This window comes from Melanotaenia boesemani, chromosome 23 (genome assembly GCF_017639745.1).
Source record: "Melanotaenia boesemani isolate fMelBoe1 chromosome 23, fMelBoe1.pri, whole genome shotgun sequence".
Lineage (NCBI taxonomy): Eukaryota > Metazoa > Chordata > Actinopteri > Atheriniformes > Melanotaeniidae > Melanotaenia > Melanotaenia boesemani.
Window position 1 is genome coordinate 14,494,349 of NC_055704.1, and position 27,783 is coordinate 14,522,131.

At 36.1% G+C, this 27,783-nt stretch overlaps 1 protein-coding gene and 1 long non-coding RNA gene across 2 annotated transcripts in view; one reads left to right on the forward strand and one right to left on the reverse strand.

The window, feature by feature from the left end:
• LOC121634863 (chemokine-like protein TAFA-2) overlaps window positions 1-27,783 on the forward strand; it is an 80,385-nt gene that overhangs the window by 41,108 nt on the left and 11,494 nt on the right. Inside the window, exons 2-3 of the mRNA XM_041977824.1 lie at window positions 7,977-8,080; window positions 24,339-24,491. Coding sequence (XP_041833758.1) covers window positions 7,978-8,080; window positions 24,339-24,491 — 256 coding nt within the window. The 5' untranslated portion in view covers window position 7,977. The remainder of the gene's footprint in view (window positions 1-7,976; window positions 8,081-24,338; window positions 24,492-27,783) is intronic.
• LOC121634865 overlaps window positions 1-27,783 on the reverse strand; it is a 43,495-nt gene that overhangs the window by 13,419 nt on the left and 2,293 nt on the right. The window lies entirely within an intron of this gene.

The following is a 27,783-nucleotide window of genomic DNA, read 5'->3' on the forward strand; positions in this document are numbered from 1 at the left end:
TTACTTGAAATTATTAATAACCATCATGATAAAAATTCCATCTGCCTTGCTGTGAGAAGCAGCAAGCTTCACAACTAACAGTTCTTCATTCCGTTATACATTTTTTTTCACCTTTTGTAAAAAATTATACTCCTTTCATTGTGTAAAAATCTTTAGCAAACTAAACACAATTTCTAACCCTTGAGAGAGCAGGTGAAGAATAAATTCCCTTGTGTTTCTCCTTCTTTGCAAACATTTGCTATTAATAGGCCAAGGTCGGCGGAGTCCTTCACTTGCTAATGAAAAGTATGGTGGCTCTGTGCAGACCCATCAAAGTAGAAAAATAAGTGACACAAATGGGACAACAATGAGAACAGAGGTCAGAATCTGTGTAATGTCCTTGATTTTAATAAAGCATTCTGCTTTGGTTTGCAAACTCATATATATATATATATGTATATAGGCAATTTTCCTTTTACACATTTTAAATTCTATCTATAAAAAGATAATTCTGGCTGTTTTCCTAATCTTATAAATTACAAAATGAATATGAATCAGCTGATTAATATGCTCATTTGAGATTTAGGTTAGGTTATTTTGTTTTCAGCACACTGACTAAATTAAAATCTAATCACACATAATAACAGAAACTGAAATACTGAAAAGGAGCCGAAATAAGAGCAAACTTATTTCTGCCCCTTTATCACATCAACATTTTTATTATCAACCATTTGATCAAATCAATAAACAATGAATGATATATTCAACATCCAATATTACATCACTGTTAGAAAATCATCCAACAACCAGCTTACTGGTACAAAATTACTAAATACAGTTTTTCATTTTAACTTATTGCAGATTTTTGTTGCTTTCTACACCAGTTTCTACTGTTTTCATGTCCTTATTCAAGTTATTCCACAGTGTGACCTCTTTTACTGTAACACAGCGTTCCCTCTTAAATATTCATAAAAAAAAATAAAAATCTTTTTCCTTTAAATTCCCTCTTTTTAAATCTGCTTTCCAGTTTGTTTGTTAGTGCTCTTTCATTGACTTTGAACATGATTTTTAAAATGCAACATTCCACTAATTCTTGAAGTTTTAAGGATTTATTGGCTCTTTATATGGTTTCCTGCTAATGACTGTAATGGCTCTCTTGTGTAAAATAAAAACTGATTGTAAGACTGTTTTACCTGCACAGACTTCAGTACCACACCATAGATTTTAGCCTTCACTGGCTGCATGTGCATACCAACATGCCCCATGTGTATCCCTGTTTTGGCAAATCAGTGTAAAAACGGTTGTCTAACAAATAGTAACACTAAAAAAACAGCTTACCACAGTGGTTAAGCTGAAGAAGCAAGGCAAGTTAGGGGAAAATAAGAGCTTACAGTTTATAAAAAAAAAACTAAACGTGGTCAACAAGACTGACAGGCCCATTTAAGAGTAAGGTGGAGTTAGCATGCTAATGCTAACCACAGCTAGCAAAGTTACTCAACAATTCCAGGAGCTTGAGTGGGTTTCATTTAGTGGTGCAGTTTAATGGAAACACCCAATAATTTTCATTACATGTCTCAGAATAAAATACAAAGCAGGAATATAAGAGCTGAAAGACAGTGAAGGGAAAATAATGGCACACCACAGTGTATTCTGTCTAATCTGCCATGATTTGTTCAGCCCCTTCATTTATTTGAAGGTGTAATTGTGGTAAGATAAAGAAGTGTAGCAACACATCACATGAACGTAAGTCTTGGGGGTGGGGGGGGGGGGGGGGGGGGGGGACAAACAAAAAACACAAACAGGATAAGACTTTGCTGCTTGACTGCTGTGGGGAGGAAATAGATTGTTCACCTCAGAGAGAGTCCTTTGCATTAGTTTCTAATTGCTCTTTTCTTTAATTTGTTAGTACAGAGTATAAAATGCTGTCGTGGCTATTTATCCATTGCCAATCAACACACCAATACAAAATTAAAGTTATCCATTGCAGCTTTCATGTTCAGCAGTCTTACATGTACATAGACACTAATCTGTGTCGCACTTTTATGGCAGTGAGTCAATATCTATTTGTCATAATCATATAAATAAAAATTCACATGAGTTCATTGAGCTTAAATTTAGAGAGATTAGAGAGAACAGAACGTCTGAGAACGGATTCTAAATGTAAAACAGTGTAAAACATTGACCTCAACCTTCCCTTACATGACTGATTGTATTCATTTGTCAAGATAAAGATTTTAAGTTTGTGTAAAATTTTAAAATCAGCAATAAAGAACCACTACACACACACACACACACAGGATAGGAAAACACATTGGGGGAATTTAGGTAGCAAGTCAAGCTTGCTGTTTAACATTTTTTAAATCCTAACTATTTCAAGGTTGCATTTCATCCCTGTATGGTTCTCAGCTAAAAAGGTAAATTCTTTCTATCTCACGTTTTTTTAAGATAATGCTTGGTGTGTTAGACTCACAACTTTGTCCTGATGTGGCTTGTTTGTTTACTACCCATAGCCGAGTCTTTACCAAGGGGATAATCTTTTTTTGTTACATTAAAATGAAACTGGTTCATACATATTAGCATAGCTATGTTAGCATAGCTATGTTAGCATAGCTATGTTAGCCTCTTTCTAGTGCATACAAACAAATACTGTATTGGGCACGTTATCTCCCCACTATGTGCCAATAAAAAAATAAAATGTTCAAAAACTTTTAAATATTAAGATTTAAAATATGGAATTGCTACAAGTTGATTAGCACCAACATGTTAGCCCGTTATGGTAACGACACCATAGCTAGGGGACTAACAGAAGGGGACATAACTTGAAACATTTTGATGTATGTTTCAGTCTCACTGTCAAGTGTAGGAGAGAGAAAAAATAATGGGCAAAGTGTCAAATTTGGGGGTCATTCGGTGTGTCTCTGGGCAACTCTATACCAAATGTTATTATTTCTCCACCGACAGCAATAAAGTGGAAGTAGACTCCAGGCAGTGCAGTGCTTGCCCTAGCTGTTACAACTTTTCCGATCAATATTTTTTCTTTCCAGCAGTTAGAAAGATCAGTAAAAAAGGAGCAGCCAATGAATTCCATTCATACTGTAAATGCATTCAAATACAACAAATCAAACATATTTCTACAACCTCATGCTAAATGTTCTTGTCTCTTATGCCTTGTTCGATTTTTGTGGGATCTTTTGCACAACAATACAAACTCATACCAAGAGAATAAAAATCCTTTCTCCAGATAAATCGAAGCACACACTTCCAGGAGAATAAATAAAGGTGTTTTTTTAATTTGTGTGTCCTAAAGTGTGATGCACAATATTCAGTAGAGTGAAACACATCTCTGCTGCCAAGAGGATAAATACAGCACTCATCACAGTCAGATAATTACATTTCATTTTCACTTCAGTTTATTAGTGTTTACTTCTTTCATCTACTATCCTCCTTATTTCACCATGCATTTCATGTTCTCTGCTCCTGGCAATAATCTGCATATTATTCTGTGTTTCACTGAAGGGCCTATACCATGGCACTGCATACATTATACAAGAAATATTATCAAATGTATATGCTAATGAAAACTTCAAGAGTTTGTAAGTCAAAGTTTGAGTTTGCTTCTTCTAAAATGCCCAGCTGAATCTATAATATCAAATCCCTGGTGCCAATAAATATCTATATGTCCAACTTGTATAAAATGAAAGAATTAAAACTGTTATCGGGAGGATGATCTGCGATGTCTTTATTGTTGTAGACCAATGTATTTCCATGGTATATTGTAAGAGAATCTTCTCACATCTTTTATCTTGTTTATATCATCCACACAAGTTATTTATGTGTGGGTAACAAATGCAATTTAGCAAATAATAATGCATCAAGCAGCTTATAGTATGTATAATAAGGCTAGGATCTCACAAATGCCTGCTTTAATTAAAGTGGTATTAGTTTTTTTATACACTAATGATTTAATCACATTTTAATTTGTTTTGCTGATCATGTCAGACAATATTCAGCAGATATTAAGGGAAATTATAATTAATCTCTGCTGAAACGCTCTTTTCAGCATACAAGCTTATAACCATTTGGCTGAATAAGTGTACAGTGTTTTTTTTACAAAGCTTTGCTATTGTGAACAGCTGCCCACTGCATCTAGCAATGACACCAATGACAGGTGTGAGACTGAGCCGAGGCAAGTTTCTGAGCTCTAAAATCCAACTATTAAATAGTGTTGGATTTCTCTGTGGGGAAGTGCAGGCTGGGGGTGACACATCTCTATAACTTTGTGATAATGAGTCACCACTGGATTCTTTGTCTATAAAAAAAAAAAATTCAATCTGTGTAGCTGCGATTTAGGATTTACAGGATTATTGTTTTTGATGAAATTTCTGTGGGTGGTCCACACTAATTTCTTTTCTTAATTATGGAATAAAGTTTTCCATCTTTAAACAAGCAGAGGAAACAGAACATATCACAAATCGTACAGCTGTAACGTTTTGCAAAGATACATTAAAGTTGTAGAAGAGTTTAAAAATCCAAATGAACAATGACTATGAGAAGAGGTTTTTTAATGCCTCCAAGTTTAGGTTAAGAGGGTTAAGAGGTAAAAAAAAATACTGAAACTGCAAAAAATGTTGGGCAGCTTGTTCTACTGAGCACACTGCTGCACCAACCACAAAAGAGCACATTCAGGGACAATGATCGTCATTTATAGAATTGCACCCTCAGACTGCAGGCATCAGATGATGTTGGAGTGCTTTGCTGTGCACTCTGTCACCAGCAACCTGGTCCTCACACACACCCATTTGCTGTGAATTGCCCAGAAACGTTGACTGGCTACCATTTCAATCCAGCATCCAATTCTGAGGTTAACTGATGACTATAAATCTGTCTCCATGAACATCAGACATAATAGGTGTACAGTTTGAGGGCCACTTCAGAAATACACAGAGCTCATTATTACATGGCTATTACACTCTACATTTCAATAAATTTCCACCCACATCTCTCTATTTACCTTGAATTCACAGTTGAACATCATGATGCAAGCAGTATTATGCTGTCCTATATGATGATGGAAAAATTATGTATGAAAATGTAAATAAATATCCCCCCCGAATGAATATTGCACATATGACTTAATGTTTACTGTTCATCTGAGGGGTTTCTGATGCAGTTTCTGCTGCATCCTCTCTGCATCTATCATCCTCTGATTATCTGGCTGCTCATCTGATAGTCTGAAGTGTGACAGACTAAACCCAATGAACCAGAAAGCAGCTTTACTTAATGTTATTTTCATAGACTAAACAAGGCATGCCACACCTGTTAGAATTTCAGATTAAGACCATTAAAAACAAACAATTTTATCTGCTTGTTTTTCATTAAAAGATAAAACAGTAACAAAAAAGTCATCTCGACATTATAGAAATATAATTTCAGCTTAAAAAAGGATGTATGTATATGCTTAAACATTTCAGTAGTTTAAATTACGAGAAAAAGAAAATAAATCCCTGGTATTGCTCTAAGTCTCTCTCCTGCTACACTGACTCATCTCGATTTCTACTCTGCTCAATCAACAGAGTGGAGATGATGATTGTGTGAATGGTGCTGGAAAACTTGGATCTGCACGCAAAAGCTTTTAAGAGAGGCTGCTGCTCCCATCAGTCCTTTAGGGTTATCACTGTGCAGTTAAAGATGGACAGAAATCACATCACACAAGTTGTCTAGCTTCTGGATGTGAGTTTTGTCAAATGATACTGCAGTCATATACAAAAAAAACAAACAAGCTGGATTTTATCAGAACAGAGCAGCAGTCTCTAAATGCCTTGATAGTAAGAGTGGGTTAACATGCAGTTAAGCTTCCAACCATTAAACTTTCCTTTTTTATATATATATATATATATATATATATATATATATATATATATATATATATATATAGACAGCCCTGAGTATCACATGACAGCTGAGTTTTGCTTTGAGGCGCCATGTCACACACCAGTAACTGGGTATCAACACATTTACCATTTTAAACATGCACCATGGTTGATTCAGCAAAGAAATGCAAGAGGACATCATTGGAGGAAACAAGGAAAAAGAAAGAAAAGAAAAGAAAAAGAGATGAATCAAGAGTCAAAATCGGACTGATTTTTACTGGCTGAAGAGGGCTCAGAGATGCAAAACTGATGCAGAACTAGCCTCCGTTTAGGAAGTGTAAAACTTGTTCAGGTAGTGCCACTTTCAAGTGCTTTTGTTACCCACATGTTTACCAAAACACAAAAAAAAAAAAAAAAAAACTAGACACAAACATCAACAGGAAAATGAGAAATTGTCCAAAATATGTTAAGGTCTTGACTCAAGTGATGTACTTAACATTTCAATCACATTTATATTTCCTCATCTTTAATAAAACTAATGCTTTGTATTCATAATACAGTGTCATTTTATTTTTATTTTTTACCTCCATAATAACTAGAAATAGTTCACCACTGGTCTTGATGACAAACACCTTTATAAATTCAGATTGCTAGCTGAACATGTGAGTCCTGTCTTTGCTATTCTGCCGTCACTCAATTATAATTCCTCTGTGATAGTGGGAGGTATAACAAAACCTTGATAAAGGTCATGTTTGCCTGGCAAAAAATAAACTTAATTACACAATAATCTGAGATCCCTGATGAGGTTTAGCCAATCTATACGTCAATGCAGCAGGCAGATAAGAGGCGGGAGGCGGCAAATAAGGCATAAACACAGCTTGTAATACTGTATCCTCCCGCCATACGATATCATGCCTCGTCCAGTAATTACCAGACTGCCCCAGCATCCTTGTTTGAAATTTGATCGTTGTCTGTCAGCGATAACACACTGTGCCAGATGGTTTATGCATTGTGGCCTTGGCTCCAGCGCACTTCATTAGGGAGAAGCAGTGCGATGGAGAAGGTGCTGTGGAGAGATGGATTAGCCATTGTGGTCTGCTTGTTGGACTCCGCTGTAAAGCTCAGTGAAGCCTACTGAAACTTGTTGGGTGGTAGTTTTCAGGAACTGTCCATTTCTCTTGCTTTTCCCTTTGTAAGAATGAAGGAAGTGGAAGAGAGGAAGCATTTTGGAAGCAGATAGCCACTGAAGAAAAAAAGTTCCTGTCTCATTTTATGCTTTCTGCATTTTTAAAATATAAATAAATCTATAGAAAGGCAACTGAATAACCATTACTATTAAAATGTATTTACAGAGGCAGAGATGAATGGGAGAGTTAAATTTAAATTGTTCATTTGTAATGCAGATGTGGTTGTTTTGCTGCTTTTGAACTTTGTGGTTTTGAAGGTTTAAATGGCTGAAATCAGTGAAAAATATTACACAAATGGCAACTTTAGCTGAGGGTTTTTATATGGATGTATGGTTGGCTATGATTTACTGTATAACAGATGGACTGGTGATACTGTTGCTGGGGACTGAATATTCAGTCTCCAGCAACAGTATCACCATATATATAGTGGTTGTTCGATTGATCAGTCTTTTTTACCCCTGCTCCCACATGGTTTAAAATGTCCCCTGTCCTCTCCATCACACAAAAAAAAGAAAGAAAAACAAACAAACAAACAAACAAAACGTGGGTACTTTCTTCTATAAACATCAACATAAAAAACCCCCCACAATATCACATGTTATTATAAAGAGAAACTTTATGGGGTACAATAATGTTTTTAAGACAAAGATTTTTAAGGTATTTTTCATTTTTTTGCCACTCGGCTGCTGGAAATTTACCTTTTAATATTTTGTTCCTTTTCAAACAAAACACAAAATAGTTTGTTTTTAAATGCAAGATGAAGGATTTAAATAATTTGTGTGCTTCATATAAAACAAATTTCCCTCAAATCCAGTCGAGGGGGCTTGTACAGAAAAATGCCACAGAATATTCAATATATATACTTTTTCATGAAAAATATAAAGCTTGCTTGCTGTAAATGCCAGATTAAACATCTTTATAACCCTTCTCTCTTTTCCAGGATGAGTGAGCGATACATGCAGATCGGAAGCAAAGGGGCTCTACTTCTAATGGTGCTTGTGATGAGTGTCTGGAAGATGTCTGTACCAACAGAAGGAACGACGGGTGAGATCACAGAAACAGAACTAACATCTAGTTTCATTGCTTTGTAGAAAATGAGTGTCATTTGTCAACATCTGGGCACTTTCTCCTCCAAAAAACAATAAGGTGACCCAACAAGGTTGAAGCCATTACTCTCTGCGAGTGCACTCTTAGTAATTTGGTGCTTGAAGAGAGCACCTTCCAGCATACTTAAAGTGCAACCTGGTCTTACAAATAGAGGATTTTCATGCCAGTGTGTTTTTGAAGCAGGTAATGTCTTGAGATTAGGGAAGCACAGCTTTTACTGGCCGTTGCATGTAAAGAAGATGTGCTCATTTCACATCATTTATTAGCTGGGTTTCCATTCAGCCATGATTCAAACCAAACATTTGCAGAAAAGAAATGTGTCAAATGTTTCCATCTGCTGAATAAATCAAAGTTAAGTCAAGTCAAGTCAAAGAGGTTTATTTGTCAGGCTGTAAGGTGCTGCCAGAGGGTGGCGCTATAAGATACGTTGCTAGGAGTTGTCCTATGGTCGTCCTAACCAGAGACAACACTAGTGAAACAATAACTTCAGTGTATATCATCCATGGGAGGATATTAAAGAGCTTCACCTTAATAATTAATAATCGGAGATGTTACATCAATTTTGGATAAATATCATGTGATTAATAAAACATGCCAACCCAGACAGGAAAAAGCTGGTTAGTGTGGGCATTTTAATGTTTGCCATTTAAGGGACAATTTTCATTCATTTTAAAATTATCTTTTGAAATGTGTAAAAAAAAAAAAAAAAAAAAAAAAAAAAAAAAAAAAAAAAAAAGGAGCTTACAAACATTTTGTTCTGTAAAGTTTTTAAAGAATTTTACAGTTTCAATTCACCTTGTGTGAACTTATGTAGAAATCTTTCTCAGCCTGTTTGGTTACCATAGAAATGATTCATTTTAGTATGGGCAAGTCAGCTTGTGCCAAATTGACCTTCATATTTAAACATTTATCTATAATACAGTTCTGCAGCTAGACTTTTAGGTTAAATCTATGTTTTTAATTTGCTGTTTGCCCCCATTTTGCCTGTGCAGATCAAAGACTCACACAGTCTAGTTTAAAGAGTTTTTCCTGACACTTTGCAATAGATGTGTTTTTACTGTAGTGTCATATTATGTCTCATTTGTTATACTCTAAAATCAGAAGTTTCATATTTGAATTTTTAAAGAATTATTCAAAATTGATCAATTTCCTCAATAAGTTTTGATTATATTTATTTTTAAAAGTAGCCTTTAGTCAGAAAAACAGAATTAGCAAGCATTTAAGTCTTTTAAAAAGTCTCATAAGAAAGAACATTGGTTAAAGTTACTACCGTGTGTTCATCTCTTAGTCATGCTCCAAAACATGTGCATCATTAGGCCTATTTTAGGGGGTCTGGAACCCCCCTAAAATGTTCTTAAGCCCCCCTAAAAACATTACTTTATTGATTTCATTTTTGGCTTTAATGAGTTAGGTGTTTGTGATTGTTTGAGCCGTGTTCGGTGATGTCTGGAACACAGCACAGTGAAGTTTCCCATTTGAAGTCCCGTCAGCCAAATCCAGTCCGTTTATCACTGCTCCCCGTTTTCATTCCTGTCTTTCACTCGGACTGCATTCACAGCTGCATGTAATATCATGAGTGTGATCAAAATGGATATATGGGGAGTTTTTTCTTTTCTGTTTAAAGATGATTAAGCAGTAGTCACTAACTACAGCTAGTTAACAGCTAAAACCTGGTTATTACTGATAAAGTAGGTGCTCCATTATACAAATAAAAGACTTGCTAGCCCTGTTTAGTTCAAATCTAACCATGATGCTGAGTTCTTGTTTTGATGGTTCACTCAGAATGATCACTTCTGTCAACTGTATCCAGACTGAGACAGGGACGGAGAGGATAGAAACATCTGGGGAGGGGGGGTGTTTGTGTTTATAGATCTCATATATTCTACATGGAAGTAAAACTACAGAGTAATATAAACTGTTGAATTAATCTACAGAGCAGTTATGGTGGAATTAACTTTCGTTAGACCTGCAATAGTGTTCTTCATGGCTAGTTTCTTCACAGGAAGAGGGTTCCTGGTTCAGTCTTGCCTGGAGACTTTTTAATGTGGACTTTGTGTTTTCCCTGTGCATGCATGATATCCACTGTCCAACAAGAAAAAAAAAAAAAAAAAAAAAAAAATCCATGTTAAAACTATCTACACTAATCTAAAGAGTGAGTATGAATGACACCAACTAGGATAAAGTATAGAAAATGGGTAGATGAACAGGGTTATCTAGTAGGAAGTGGAATTAGGTAGTATGTGCCTTTTCTATTCAAACATTTAGCATTTATATCATTGTATCCAGAAGAACTCAGCAGCAGCACGAGGTCATGGTAACTTCCCACACAGCTTTGTATCATAAAAAGCACACAGTAACTGGAGTTAATTACAATAACAGCTCTTCAACGTTGTTTAACTAATCATCATCATGTTTTCATTACTGGCTGAATGGAGCAACTTTTTATGTCATCTGCTGGGGATAAGCCCCCCCTGTCTTTAAACCCTAGAGACGTCCCTGCTCCAAATACTTCCCGCAATGCAACTCAGTCATATTCTTTGTTATTCTTCATGCTTGTTGTTACGGCCACTGCCTATTGCTGGCAGCTGCCTGGTTTGGAGGCTCTCTTTCAGGAGTGGCTGGATTTAACACACCTCAGTCTCCACCCTTCTGACAGGCTAATTGTCAGACCAATCAGGCTGCAGCTTACTAGAAGCCATGATTGAAAAAGGTGGCTGCAGCAGCCAGTCAAGAGGGGGAAGCCGGAATGGCTCAGCCTGCTTTCCCCTCACGTTGTGCACTGGGTGTGTGTGTTTGTGGCATCAGGGTGAGACTGGATGGCGCAGGTGGTCTCAACCTGAATTTGACAGGATTTTTGGTAGTAGGGCTAACTGGGTGTTCGCTGTGCTTGTTGTGGGTGATCCGTTTTGTGGCAAACCTTGTTGTGGAGTCCGGAGAGACTCGGTCATGGTTCTGTGTTAGTTGGATTCACCCTTATACACTCAGTTTTGTTTAAGCGTTGCTACACCTTTATTTTGTTCTGTCATAGTGGGAGTTTTGTGTTTAGCTTGGTGTTGGGCTAGATTAGTGTTTGGGTTTTGTTGCGACTACGGTCACTTTAGTTTATGGATCTGCTGCTCTTTTGTTTGGTTTTAGTTTCACCGAGTTCTGTACGGTCATTCTTTTGTTTCACTCTGTGGTTTTTGGTGTATGTTTTATTTATTTCTTTCAGCAGGTCCTCGAACCCCAACACCTGTTTTATTGTGTATTTTCGTTACAGGTTTTATTCGTTGTCTCACGAGATGTCAATAAAATGTGCTTCCGTTGCCACCTGTCCTCGTTTTTGTTACCTTTTGTTACGCCCAAACATACCCTTGATATGGGACGTAACACTTGTCCATGAAACTCAATGAACACAGCATTTATCTCAAGCTTACCATAAAATTAAAATCGCAGACAATGACAAGGCTGAAGGTTTATTTCCTTGGTCTTGACACAGCTACAGAGCCACGGGTTTTATAAAACTCACAGGGTGAGTCATACTCTTCATCAAAATTGGAGGGTGTCCTTTATAAGGTAACAAGAAAGCAATGACTAAAAATGACTACATCTACTCCATATGAATTGAACCTGTAGATGCTTGTTTGATTTGACCAAAAACAGTCAACTGTTGCATAAATTCAAGGTTCAAATAAAGCAAACAAATCGGAAACCACCTAAAGTGGTTGCCACTTCTAATGTGTCATGTATTCTATTGAATTTTTAGCGATTTTCCACCACAAAATAAATACCACAGTGGCAAATGAAGTATGAATCAAACTAGTCCTTGAGTAATTAAAAGTGCTCTGTTGCTTTAATGACCCATCAGTAGTGATTGTGACAATTCAGTTACATTAGAAGCCAACCTAATTGTTTCATCAGTGTGTACTACTCAAAGCACAACTTCAGGTTGTTGCTGGGCGGTCCTGCTGTCAGACAGTCCATTTATAAGCATCAGAGAATCTGTACACATCTCTTTGCTTTTTGTCAAACAATTAGACGGGAGCACTTTAATTTGATGTGAACAGCTTTGTATCTCAACTCGAGGTGCTAGTCATTTAAGCAGGAATTGGACCTGAATAATCTTGCATGCATTCAATTTCTCTTCGATAGCCACCGCACATCCTAATTTCCCTTGAGTGTTATTTCTGTTGCTGTAAACCTGTTATCATTCAAGAGACAAAATTAACCCAGAACATTAGAAAGAGAGAAAATTAGTTTCTTCAGAGAAAACACAGAAGAAGAAAAGTAAGTCTGGTCTCTTAGAAGCAAGGCAGATTTAGTGCATTTCAGCTAAGACAAGCCTCCGCTTCCTTCAGTGAGGTCAGCAAAGACAGATCATGTGTACATAACCTAATATGCTTTTCTCTGACAGCCATGTAATTTCTGCTGATTTATTTCTATTTGACTTGTCCTGCTTTGTGTTGGAAAAGAAAGAGCCATATAAGAAGTTGTGTAGCGTAATTCTTGGGCATATGAAAAATACATTTATCACATCAAACATTTGGCTAGTTGAATGACAGTAAAGTCGCAAGCACTGGTTAACTGGTTCACTATACCTTATTGTCGGTAAACACTGCCCAGTCTCACCCCTAACCCCAACAATCTACATCTAACATCTAAGTCCAAACCCAACACATTTATGTGCTTATAAATTAAAAGCCCATATACATCCGTACATGGAAAATCAAAGCATTCAAATCATTTTTAAAGTTTTAGCTATGAAAATGTAGCATTAAAAAAACATACACGGGAAAGAGCCTTGCTCTGTTTAAAGTCAGCTAAACAATTCTCTTGCACGTGCACTGCAAGCCATACACAGGGACAAGCCTCATATCAGTTTAAACACTCAGTTTATTTAAATCCAGGTTAAAGACCCACCTGTTCTCTGCTGCATTTGAATAGTTTTTATTTAAAAGTCCAAATCTGCACTGTTTCTTTTAAGCTTGAATTTTTAAACTTGGTCATGTTTTTAATACAGTTTAATCTTCTTTTCCCCTTTCTCCTGTTTTTTAATTATGCTTCTTGTTTTTTGATGTTTCAATGTCTCTGTAAAACACTTTGAATCAGCCTGATGTGGAATTGTGCGATCCAAATAAACTCATCTTTTAACACTTAATGGTCAGAAAGCCCTATTTTCAGGCAGGTGATTTGATGGGCTAGCACCTGCTCAGCTTTCTAAAGCAAGCTATGCTATAAGAACAAATGCCAAATTGTCACTCCATTTAAGGTTAATGAGAACTAAACAGTTGACGCCTCAAACACATGTGGGAAATTCTGCCTAAATGAAAAAGTAAATTGTTAATGTAAGCACACTGCTCAGGTTAAGACAGAAGAGATGTATGAATGTCATCAGTTCATGTCCTCACGGCTCTTCACCTTGTGACAGGAACTAATAATTACACACATGGTGTTTATATGTGGTTGAGGTGTGTTTCTGGCCCTATTACATGCTACCCTTCTTAAAAATATGCTAGCTCAACTATTTGCAAATCTTTTTCCTAACTAATTTTAATATAGAGACCACCATATATTGGCTGATTGCTTTCTATTTATTCATATAGAAAGTCTCTTATCATTCTGTGTGCTGTACAGATACAAGCCAATGTACCCACACATGACAAAATGACATCTTAACATTAAACTGTGACATCTATCCAGCATCCATACTGGAGGCAAGGTACACCCTAGAAAGGTCACCAGTGTTAAACATCACATCAACAAGGGACATTTTATAATATATGACAGATGGAACAATGACTAGACTGTTTACAAGGGAGTACATTAACATATTTGCTGGTTTGCTTCTATAACTTGCAATTCCTCTACCATTTCTTTTCATGCCCCAGGCTGGAGGATACATCATATAGAGGGCTTCTGCTGCTGCAGCTGAACTATATTTGCTTCTTTGTTTAAATAATTCAAATTGTTTGGCTTTCAGCTATTATCACTTACTTCTACTATCCCACTACTTACTTCCATCTACTTTGACTTTTACACAACAGTGCTAGCATCACGCTGATTAATTCAACACTACATGCTATGAACCCTACTCATTGTCCAATTTAAAAAAAAGAAAATTTTAATTAGGGTTAAAAAAAAAAAAAAAATACATGAAGCATGTAACAAAATATTTAGAACATTTAGGACTCTAATGTCATGCTGAGATACAATTCCTGCAAGTTTTCCTTTCAACGGGAGATTGCAGAACAACAGCTACAAAATCTTAGAGATGGCTACACCTGTACAAAAATAGTCCTCGTTGAAAATTAAATTAGCCTTTTACCCATTTCCAGCTTCTGTACTAAGCTAACTTATTCATCTCCTATTTCCAGTTTCATATCCTCCATATCTGGAGTTAATCAGCTTGTCACTAATGACAGAAAATGATTCAGTGCTTCTGATGTAGCCAGGAGCTATGAATAAATAAATATCCAGGCCAAGATATATGAATCAACATCAATAAAAAAAAAAAAAAAAAAAAAAAAAAGCTTAAAATGCAAAGCCATTGATGGTTGTCTGTTTTCTATCAATACATGTCACCTTTTGCTCTCCAAACATTTGATGATTGTAATCTAAGCAGCATCAACCAAACGCACTACAAAATGAAATAAAAAATGTTTTTGTACAAAAATCTGGTTGCTTCCCTAAAGCTTGTGGTTTACATCGGTTACTTGCATACAAACAAGAGAATATATTTTTAATGTGGTTAAGTCTTGACTATTCCTTTATGATAAAGTTCTGCAATAATTAAGCAACAAAGCCCCATATGAGTTGCTAAATGTGAGGCAAACTATCTGCTCTGGCACTGAATGTTGGCACCAAGCATAATTTGCTCCATGCAGTCATCTAACATTGTGTAATGTCTAGGGACTCTGGGATGATCAAGAGCTCTTGCAGTCCGATTACTAAAACCTCCCTGTAGATTCAACTTTAAAGAGCACACCGCTCTCATGTGAACAGTTTTAATCTAAGGAATATTAATAAGGAAATTAAATAATCAACCAGATATGAAGCTTTGTATAGCTGTGCTAGTTGCATCTCAAAACAAACAGCATGCAACCAGGACATGTAAAATAATAATAATAATAATAATAATAATAAACATTATTCTGATTTTTATATCTAATGCAGTTCCTGCATATGGTACTGTACATCTTGCTGCCCAAGTGGCTGTAGAAAGTTTAAATTCTGACCTTCAGTGTGTTGGTGTGATCCCCACAGACATATTACAGCCTTGAATTTCAGTTTCTACAATGGAAAACCACTTAAGAATCAAAGCGCATTGACTGTTGAGGAGAACTTGAACCTGAGAGGAATTAAATATTTGACAGATCATACTCGGTATTTTCAGACATTGGTAGCACTCTGTCAGCAAGCAGGTGGTGCAGTTGCAGTTCAATTTGCTGTACATCATTTGAGACATTTTCTTTACTGTTGTAAATGTTCCAGTGATGTATGACCCCGATATCTGACTTATATCCTGTGTTATATGCATCAAAGAGTATTGCTTGCACTGCACCTTCTTCTTTTTGCAGTAAAAATGACTTATACTGCTTGTAGCACTAAGAATCTGGCCAAGATAGGAAAACACTGATTGCACCCTGCAGGAGCAGTAACTAACCAGCAGATGCAGCACCAGATCATTTAATAATTTGTGGTTGAAGGTTTAAGGTGGTTCACCATTTATCTCTTTATATTAATTTGATAGGTATATGTTAATTTGCATTAACAAACCATACTTCCTGTGCATTATTTCCCAATATGTAAGGTGTTTTTTTGGCTGCTTACAATACTACATATAAAGCAAAGAATTACATCATCAGTTATATCAGTTATGTATCATTTAGAGTTTTCCCTCCGTTTCCAGAGACCAATATATAAAAGCTTCACAAAAAAATTCATTCCAACTGTGCTAAAGGAAAAAGCCCATCACTTTCACTCACTGAAAGCAGCTTTTGCTCAAAGGATCTGCTGAAAAAGAAGAAGAAGAAAAAAAAAAGTTTAAGACTAGTTCAGTCATGCCAACAGTGGTATAGAAAAATGTAGGGTTTTATAGCAACTGTGGAGTAACTTTAGTGCTTCTTGTTTACCATTTTAAGCACATTTGTCTCTGTCATGAAGCGTGACGCATAACTTTCCAAGCAAAAACACATAAGGAAGCTGGAGGGGTGGTGGGGGAATAAATCACCCCAGTTCAACTACAGCATAAGAACACTCTTTTACACTTAGTTTTATAATCTGATTATCAAATTTGGAAGGACTTTTTTAAAATTATACACAACACAAAAAGAGAATGTCTACCATTTCTATTTACTTTTTGGAAGAATTAAACAAGGTTCTGAGATTTCAAAAGTTGAGTAAAAGCTGGGTTATAGATGGTTGCAACTGATCAAATACAAGAGAAAAAACAAAAACAAATCCAATGATCACCAACACACCTGTAAACAAAACCTTGAAAAAAAAAAGATTGAAACTGTATTAAATAAATAAATTAAAAAACCCAAAATGTTCTGTAAAGTTTGTGTACATCAACCATTTGTTGCAGAGCAACCAGGGTGAGAACCACAGGGGAGCTGGGGGAGCTATAGCTCCCCTTAATGAAACATGAGCTCCCCTAGAAACAGGATTTATGAAATGTTGGGGGAGCTATATAATACTGACAATAAAATGTATGCTGATTGCTCACAAATTCACTGTAGCCTAAAGTATGACTATGGATGCTATAATTATTGTGACCACTGAAGCGTGGCAGCGCTCCAAGTTAAACTTCCTGTAGATCTACGTTAAATACAAAATAAAAGAAGTAAATGCGTAAAAGGTAAGGTAAGACCTGCTTTAACTATTTACAATATGGGAAACTATCATTGCTCATTATATTGTGTATGGCAAGCATCGCTGTGTACGTGTGTGATATGTGGGGAATATTAAATATGTAAGTTGATCTTCGCAAAAGTAGTGGTAAAAATTTTTTTTGCAAGGGAAATTTGCACCTGTTATGTATTATTGTTGCATAAGAGTTGTTAACCATTATGTATTGGTACGCTTATGTTCTGTGGGGCAAGCTGTAATATCAGCTGGCATCATGTTCTTACTTGCCGAAAAAAGATAGGAAATGCAAAAAAGCGGCTCCCCCTAAGCCCACGGTATGGTTCACACTCTGAGAGCAACCTTTGCTAAGCATAGCATATAGATAGTGGCAATGCTTCATATTTTAAGTACAACTTATTTTTTGTGAAATAAATTATTTTGACTTGCCGGAAGTTCCCTTTAGCATAAAATTTCCACAGGTGGATCTTTTCCACCAACTTCAACATTCAAAACATTCAGAGTTCAGTACAAAACGACAAGTTTCTGGACTAAAACTACAACATATTGCCCTAACTAGCTTACAGTTATCAGTAAGCTAGTAGACAAATAATAAACTTTAAATGTTAGCGTCCACTTTGATAAAATTTGAGCATTTATAGTTTTTTAATGCTAATGTGAGAAATAAAAGATGTGACTGATTGTTTAGATTTAGCAATGGTATCACACTAGCTTAAAAAAAAACAAAAAAACAAAAACACACACTACAACAACTACAACTAAGAAACACCAATACCCTGCTGATACCCAGTAATATCTGGCTTATGACTGTAGTGCAGAACAATGCACACACTTATTTTCACTCACTTTGCTGCAGTCATAATATAAAAAGGGGCACGGCTCACTTTTTCGAAATAGGACATATTTACTGACCACAATAGTTTGCATGACGGCTGAGACTGACAGAAACATGTGACAGTCAAAAAAGTAATTAGATTAATCCATTATTTGCAAGACAGCTGGAGTCTTGCGCAGAGCCAGACAGATCTCTGTGGTCCAATCAACAAACAAGTCGTATTTCAGGAAGACATTCTTATCAGAAACTGTGGTCCAGTTTAAACAAGACTGCATATGCTTCTTTTCTCCACTCCAATTCTTCCATTTCTTGACTACTAATGTGTCAAAGACTTTAAAATGAAAAATTAATGTTCAGTTAACTAAAATTTTCTAAGTTGAGCAGAAAAGGGAATTACAGATAAATGGGTAATTTTCCTGCTTCTCATTTTGATCAAGTCACAAAAAGGCGATTTCAAAAGTAGTTATATAAAAGGGAGTGAAGGTTAGGAGTAAAAGGCTTAAAAGCAGGTGAGAACAAGCAGATGGTGCAATAAAAATGGATTAATTATTAAAAATGTAATATTTTCTCAACCTTGGTTCATTTAAGAAATTATTCTGCCCTGGCTCTCATTTTCTTATTGGGAAAGCAGGTTAAAAATAATAAACAAAAAGACTATTATTAAAAATGGCCACTGCAAAAAACAGAATATGGAAAATAAGGGATGTAGAAGTAAGTATTATTTACTGCATTTCGAGTAAGTGGTTACTGTGCACCACATATTATTTAGGTTATTTAGCATTATAGCTCATTGCCCACTGCAGCTCTGCAGAAGCATAACATCTCATTAGACCTTTACAGACTTGCAGCAATTATTTGCATTCTGATCTGTACTAATACGATTTACGCCATTTGCTCATAGTTTAAGGTCATTTTTAAATTACAAAGTGTTTAATAGACATTGATAGTAGAATCAGATAAATGAAATTCACCAACATTTATCTTGACGAGTCTGTGACACAAACGAGCTTGCTTTAACAAACCAGGAGATGTACAATATTTCGCACGTAAAATTCCCTAAAATGTTTGAAAGATTTTACATAATATTTTATTGATTTCTACTGGTAGATGCTCCACTTGAGCTGAAAAAGAAAAAAAAAATGAAGTTTTACCTTTTAAAATGAATTTGTATGCTTGAATAATGGTAAGAAAAAAAAAAAGTCTGATGGTCAGAGATGGACAACTAAAATGGTCTGACAAACCAACATGGTTTAGAATGTATATTTTTTCCCTTACTTTTGTGTCATCTCAGGTTAAATACCCACAATAAAAATCAGATTTTTGCCAGAAAATATCCTGTTGATCCCCAAGACTTTTGAGAAAATACACGATGGAATGACGAGACAAAAATTTAACTGTTTGGAAGGTGTGTCCAATTATATCTGGTGTAAATGTAACTCCGCCTTTCAGAAAAAATACATCACGCCAACAGTAAAATATGGTGGTGGTAGTGTGATGGTCTGGGGCCATTTTGCTGCTTCAGGACCTGGAAGACTTGCTGTGATAAATGGAACCATGAGTTCTGCTGTTTACCAAACAATCCTGAAGGAAAATGTCCGGCCATCTGTTCGTGACCTCAAGCTGAAACAAACTTGGGCTCTGGAGCAGGACAATAATTCAAAACATGCCAGCAAGTCCACCTCTGAATGGCTGAAGAAAAACAAAATTGGAGTGGCTTAGTCCTGACCAGAATCCTTTTGAGATGCTGTGGCATGACTTTTAAAAAGGCAGTTCATGCTCGAAAACCCTCCAATGTGGCTGAATTACAACAATTCTGCAAAGATGATTGGGACAAAATTCCTCCATAGCGCTGTGAAAGATTCATTGCAAGTCATCGCAAAAGCTTGATTGCATTTGTTGCTGCTAAGGGTGGCCCAACCAGTTATTAGGTTTATGTGGCAATCACTTTTTCCATACGGGGCCTTGTAGGTTTGGACCTTTTTTTTTACCATTAATAATATAAACCTTCTTTTAAAAACTGCATTTTGTGTTTACAAGCGTTGTTTTTGACTAATATTTAAATTTGTTGTTGACTAAATACAAGGTATAAAACGTTAATCTCTGAACATTTCATAGCGGTTAAGGCACAAAAAAAAACAAAAAAAAAACAAAAAAACATACAAACAAGAAAAACTAAACACAGCCACATGTAGAAATGTGCAGCAATAATAGCCTCCATCCTCAACTGCTTTATGAATAGCATGCTGTCTTTAACACTTTGGCCATTAATTGTCACTAAAGTGTATCTTATAAGGAAAAGACTTGGAGCTTAATAGTTCGATGTTCTTGATTAAAGAAGCCACAGCAAAATGTTTAGTGAATGAACAATAAATAAAAGCATTAGGTTGGTTTATCAATGTATCTTCGTCTCTCAATGATATTTGTGTTGTTAAATGAACCGCTGTAAAGTCCAGACAATCTGCTGGCCATGTTCCAGCTGTCCAAGGCTTAGGCCGTTCGATACTTTATGCATTTTACCTGAAGTTCATAATAAACTGCCAGGCTAATGAAAGACAATTTTAATCTTTAATTTAATTTGCAAATTTTGTATAGTACAATTTCTTTAGAGAGTTGTTGGCTTTAAGACACTCTCAAGAGTAGAAAACAAATGCCACTGGTTGTTTTAAAACTTTGTTCAGAGTGCTACATTTAATAAACTACCTTGTCATGTCTCTCATTAACTGGCAAAGTGTGTGAAAATGTGTGGATGATTCTAGTATGAAGAGAAATACACAAATTTCAGGACCTGTTACAAGTCTAGTGAGTAGGTTTACAGTAAAGTTTTAATTAAAAAACAGCTGCAAAATGCACTTTCTACAATAGCAAGCTACTATAATTTGTAGGGCTGGATATCAACATTTTTTCCCTAAATATTTTGATTCACAACAACCTGTTTCGATTCAATTTTGTTTAAATCCAAATTGATATTTATTCATTTACAGATATTTATATAACCCCAGAATATTAAAGACATTCTGAGATAACTATTTTCATAAAACGGTGAGTCCATTTACATGATCAAATCAGGAATAATCAGATTGGGGAAATAATCCAACGTGACACACTTCTGAGATTTGACACCTGAAAGATTGTAGTTCACATTTACCAGTCCGTCAGAAATAATTCAGAGTGATGCCATTTCCTGTTTTTTTTTCTTATATTCTTATATATATATATATATATATATATATATATATACACCCCTCTCTCTCATAGATTGTAAGATCTGTTTTTTAAATTGATTTTGGATTAATAAAATTTTATAAAAATTCATATCAATCAAAAAAAGAAAAAAAACAGCTCTAGTTACTAGCATCTGAAAAAGACAAGCAAGCCATCTGCCCACTTTATTAAAAACACGCAGGGTTAAGGACTGAGAAGCTGAATTGATCAACAAGCCTTAAGTTTGACAGTTGTCTTTCCTAAGCTGTTTAGGATTCAAATTAGAAAAAAAAAACAAAAACAAAATAAAACGCACTAGACGAAAAATTTTATTGTGAATTACTCATTTTGTGGCAAGGTTTTGACCTAATTATGGAGTGTTAAAGCAATAGTCAAAAAACTGCTGAACTCTTAAATTGTTATACCAAATGTTATGATGGTTTTGTCAGGTTCAAGTATTTCAGTATAAATTAAAACAGTAAATGTTGGGCTTATGTCAAGAGATCAGAAAGTTGGTTCTAGGTTTTATGCTTATGAATCACCTGGTTAGATTTAGGCATTAAAACCCAACAGGTTAGCTTTAGGATAACAAGACATTTTGCTTGTTTAAAGCCCCTTGGAACAAGGGCTGTAAATCACAAGTTTGATCCCAATATGATACATTCATTTAATGGATAACATCAATATTTTTTGAGATCACAATCTATATTACAGTACGATTTCAGTTTGATTCAGGAGCCAGCAATCAATATGAGATGAAATCATATGCTAGTTCAACACAGTAACTTCCATTCATATCAAATCACAGAAAGCAACTGAAATATATTAAAAACAAAATCAAACTTTGTTATCATAACCCAATAATAGACTTTATCATAGCTGCACATCACAACTCTGGATTAGAAAATAGTAAAGAAATGTGTCCTTGCATTGAAAAACCTTTGTCATTGTACGAAATATATACAATAAAGACAGATACTCTGAGGTGCTTTAAAAATGCATAACACACACAAAAAGATAAGTAATGTTATGAAAAAATACTGATCAATTAAAATGAGTGGCAGCACTAAAACATCTGCCAATGCCAACAAAGTTTTTCCATTTTCCATTTTTCCATTAAACTGATCGATGTTTTGTTACAAGAATGTGTCTATAAAATAGCCAAACGTGATTAAAGCACAAAAGAAACCTCCAGCTGATATGTGCTCATTGTTAGAAAAGCAAGTTAATATTTGTGTGCATTCTAGGTATTATTAGTAGACTTCGTCATTGCAAATGGTTTTAAAGCTTTACCACAAGTTGGTCAACAAAACATTCATCTTAATCATTATTATAAATCAACTACATCTAACTTTCAACTTTCTTTTAAGTTTCCTTCCATCTTTTTATCACTTAGTTTTGCCATTATTGGAGGGGATTGTGACAGTTGAGATGCAAACAGGAAACATGGGGAAAAGACAGGCCACAAGCAGCAGAAACAGGTCAAAGTTAGAATCAAACTGGGTTTGTTGCATTTAAATATTCATGTGTAGTCACTAAATCCTGCATCCAGTTAAGCAGATTTTAATGGCATCTTACTAGTTCAAAACTTGAACTCTAAGAAAAGAAAAAAGCCAAACCAATGTCAGAAGCAGCATGTCCGAGGCATGAGGGTTCCTTTCTGCCTCTGTGATACCACAGCAGGTATAAAGACAGACTGTGGGTTTGCAGAATGGACTGATTCCTCAGTGAAATGCTTTCCTCTATCTGCTGGCGGGGGAATCTGGGCAGGCATCCAAATAGAACTCCAAATCTAGTCCAAAGCACCACAGCCGCTCAGTGTGAAGTTGCTGGCAGCGATTCACTTACAAACATCTGAAGCAGCTCGACTTGATGCATTGTTTGTCTTTCATATCTTTCCTTGTTTGGCAACCAGAGCATGAGTAAGCATCCTGCCAATTTTGGTTGACTAGCTGAATTATTTTGATGTATGAAGAAGGACAGGTTGGACTGCGGGAGCAGACATGCAATCAAAACTTGCAAGAGATTGCATAATCAAAACAGAAATTCCCTTTCCCGTCTGTTTCTTTGCGGTTTTTATTTGACTGCTGTTCGCTTGTATAGTTTAAAAGCAGCCATTGGTTAAATATTTGATGCGATGGGGTAGAACATGTTGCAAAAAATATGATGTTCAGGGGTAATTTTATCATAAAGGTCATGCAAATGAAAACAACTAAACACCCCACTGGGTATTCGGGCACATTTTTTGTCAGATTGGTTGCAACTCAGTGTCAGCAAAGAAGTTCATTTCATCAGTGCGTCTGTCAAACGGACGCTGTCCACCAATTTAACTCCCTGGGTTAAGGAACTAAATTAAGTTTAAGTTTTAGCCGAGTTACTACAGTGAAGACAGCATCAGTTTCATGCCTTCATTTCAGATTTACAGTTTACAACAGCAGCAGTTTGCACCTCTGCAGCAAGACCTCATGAAAATGTCACAAGCAATTAAAAGAGAATGGAGCAGCACAGGCTCTAAATAATTCAGACAATGGAGCGTGATCTGGAAATTGGCTCTAAATGCTGCAGAGTAGCACTTTCCCCTTTATGCGTCTCAAGGATCTTTGTGTTTTTAAGCCTCTGGGTTGTTTTGAGCTACATGAAACCATGTTGCACCTTATTTTTCTGCTAGTTAAAAAGAAAAATATTGACCAATATTGTGGTTAGGAAATAATTGGTGACATTACAGTTGCATGAGAAAGTCTAAGGTTATATGTTTCAGGCCAAAATGAAAGGTCATAAAAAGAGATAAATACATATTAACATATTACACCAACATTCATTTTATTAAAATTAATATACTGCAGAAGCAGTAGAAAACCAAATACATCCTGACCATTTCCATAGGAATTAAGAGGGTAAGCAGCAGCCAGGTAATCAATGCGCTTGCTTGCAAAATAATTGATATTGCTCAGTTTATAATCCAGAGCTTGCACTTAAATATTTGAATATTTAAGTCTCTGCTGCTTCCATTCTGATTTTGTTACGACTGAGGCTCAGTTTTTATGTTACGTGTTTTCATGCAAAGAAAGGAAAATTTAACCTATGATAAATGAGCTGTTTTAAGGAAATTAGAGGTCTGATTTCCAGGATTCTTTTTGTTTTTTTCTTCCACTGCTTGAAGAGATGAAAGTTATATAAATCATGTGGTAAAGACCAAAGGGAGATATTCTTCTGGGACTCCATTCAAGGCCAGCAGTTTGGATGTAGGTGATAATTATTCACTTCCACTGAAAATTCCTTTTTCCTTCCCTTCCCCTGTCATTTCTCCTCCAGCGCACCATGTCCGAACAGGCACCTGTGAGGTGGTGGCGTTGCACCGTTGCTGCAACAAGAACAAAATCGAGGAGAGGTCACAAACCGTGAAGTGCTCCTGCTTTCCAGGGCAAGTGGCCGGTACCACCAGAGCCGCCCCGTCATGTGTAGATGGTACGCTCCACTTACTAAATAATTTGCAATATCTGTACTTTTTTTGCTGATGCTCTTTTCCACAAATCTTGAATAGTATTGCTGAGATCACTACTAGAAGTACAACTTGCTGTCAGAATACAATTGTCTGTTTTCTCACATCTTTCAGATAATCTAATGAATTCTCTAAATTTTGGTCTATAAAATACCAGCAGGGTCATGGTTGTCAGAATATGCAGAGACAAAAGAGGAACTCATAATTCAGTCTTTCTGCAGTAGCAAAAGTAGATTTTTTTCTTTAGACCGAGTTTGTCATTACTTATCAATGCAAAACATGATTGATAAAAAAAAACAAAAAACAAAGAAGAATATAAATTAGTTCTCAGAATCATAAGAATTACTGTCTGCTCCGAAATGCTGGGGGACATCTGCTGATCACCCCGATTGAACGATCTCAGATCAGCTCAAATGAGCCACAATTGATGAAAAAGAGCTAGTTTTAAAATAAACCTTACTTCATAACAGTGAAATCACAAAATACAAACTATAGATGGGTCTTCCATGACTAAAAGATGCCCAGCAGGTCTATTTTAGCTTCTTCTTGAACAGCAAACAGCCTTTTATTTATTGATCTTTGCTGCTATTTATTACTGGGTTTGTTGTTAGATTTGCCAAAACATGTTCTCACATCTACAGACCTCAGTCTGTAGAATGTTTGTGAAGTGTGATTTCTCAGCTTAAGGACGCTGCAGGGTAACAGTGGCTGAATGTGCACAATGAACATCAGTGTGCCATTAAAAAAAAAAAAGTGGTTTTAGGATTTGAAAGTTATGTAGTGTTGCATGTGAGAAATGAAGTATTGTAAATTACAATTTAGACAAAGTAAAACCCAGCAATACGTTAAACTGGGGATTATTTCACATCACAGTGGAAGGGTTTTGCTCAGGGGTCATTAATGGTTCACCTGTGTTGCCATGAACCTGGGTCCATTGCGTACATTTCTTTGCATGTAGAACACGCGTAAAAACACATTTCTGATAGCTATCAGTATGTGTTACTTTACTGTACCTGCGTTATAATGAACTCAGACTTCAATAAAAGTGTTTAAAACTTTGCTCGTCTTCTAAGACATGTGTGCAGAGGGCTCCCTGCAGGCACAGATTCTAATGGGTCACAGATTTTGGTGAAACACCCATCTTTGTAATTGTGTTTTGGTAAACTTGTCCAAGTGTTTCACTCGATGTAATATTGTTTTGCACTTCCCAGCCGCCGTAGCCAACGCATTTGATTCAAAGTAATGAGTGACTGAAGAGCTTGATAAGCTATTGGATCAATTTGATTTAAATGAAAAGTTGTTTTGAAGCAAGAAAACATGTAAAACATGCATCCCTGTGGTCCTCGAGGACCAGGGTAGTCCACCACTTTGCTACACAATGACATTCGATTTTCCCCTGTATAAATTTGCCTAATGTTTGTGTATACAGTTTTCATTTTTCACATATTCCATTTGCTGTTGTGTCATTCATTTTTCTGACAGGATCAGTCCATCACTTTATGCTGCAATGATACATTTCCTCTTTGAAAGGATTAAAAAGAATTATTCTGTTTTATTCCATTTGAGTTTCATAACTTCGTCTTACCAGACACCCAAAAATCCTAATTTGCATATACTGTACAACTCAATTCCAAAAAAGTTGGGGCATTGTGTAAAATGTAAATAAACAGATTTCCAAATTCATTTCTAAAAAAAAAAAAAGTCTGTAAATGTCTTGGAAGTAAAGACTTTAGGAAAGGAATTTTGCTCCATTCTTGTTTGATGCAGGATTTTAGCTGCTAACCAGTCTTGGAACTTTGTCAGATTTTTCATGTCATGATGTGCCGGTGAAAATCTGGACTGCAGGCAGGCCAGTTCAGATCCCATTTGATCCCAGCGGTCACTTGAATCTTTCCCAAAGCTCTGCTGTTGTGATGGATGGAGTATGTAGTTTAGTATTGTCTTGCTAAAATATGCAAGGCTTCCCCGAAAGTGTCCATTTTGTCTGGACGGGAGCAGAGGTTTAACCTCTATGTACTCTTCAGCTTTGCTGGAGCCTTACCACGTGTAAGTTGCACACGCCTTCTATTGCAATCCTATACCATCAGAGATGAAGACTTTTAAACAGTTTGTTAAACTGGATGGTCCCTTTCCCTCTTTATATCAGGGTACATCATCCATGGTTTCTAAGAATTTTAAATTGAGATTCATCTGACCAAATACAATTGTTTTCCACTTTACCATTTCTAAATGAGCTTTGGCTCAGACAAGATGGAGGAGTTTCTAAATCATGTTCATTGAAATTTAACCTGCATTTGTGGATTGCACGATGAGCTGGGTTCACACACTGTATGATTTCTGGAAGTGTTCCTGAGTCCATGCAGTGATTTCCAGTAGCAAATCATGCCCATTTTAATGCAGAGCTGCTCGAGAGCCTGAAGATCACATCAGAATCCAGTTTTGATTGACCCTGTCCCATGCACACAGAGATTCCTCATGATTCTTGTGAATATTGATACGCAGCACTCTAGACCAGGGGCGCCCATGTTCGGTCCTCGGGATCTACCATCCTGCAACTTTTAGATGCAACCCTTCTCCAACACACCTGAACCAAATGATTGTCTCATTACCAGGCTTCTGCAGAGCGGAATGACATGCCGATCTAGACGATGGGATCTTTATGTGCACAATTTGATATTTAGGAATATTTGTGATTTTTCAATTTTTAGATGCAGTTTGAAATTTGGCGAACCTCTGCCCTTCTTTACATCTGAGAGATTCTGCCTCTGAAATGCTCTTTTTATAAAGTCATGGTGCTGTCCTGGAGCCAGTTAGCTTACAAATGTTCAACTTCTTGATTTGTGCCAAATTACTTTTCCTGTTGTTGGCCCTGTTCCAACTTTAATGAGGTACCATTAAATTTAAAATGAGCCAATGTTTTGTAGGAAAAGTTTTTCCCAACATGTTTTATTGGGAATAAAATATGGGTCTATGAGATTTGCAATTCATAACTGTTTACATTTTATACAACATACCAACAGTTTTTGGAATGGGAGGATGTAAGTAAAAATGTTAAATTTTCCATCAAAAATAATGAGGTTTAGATTATGTTGACACAGTATGAGTAAGATTAAAGGAATTATGCACACTACACTTTGCCTCAGCACCAGGGGCTCTACAGAGACACTCCTGAAGGCTTTATTAAGACACTGATAAATGAACGTGATGGTCCCCGTTGTTGAATCTAACATAGATGACCTAGAAGCTGCCTCAGCATGC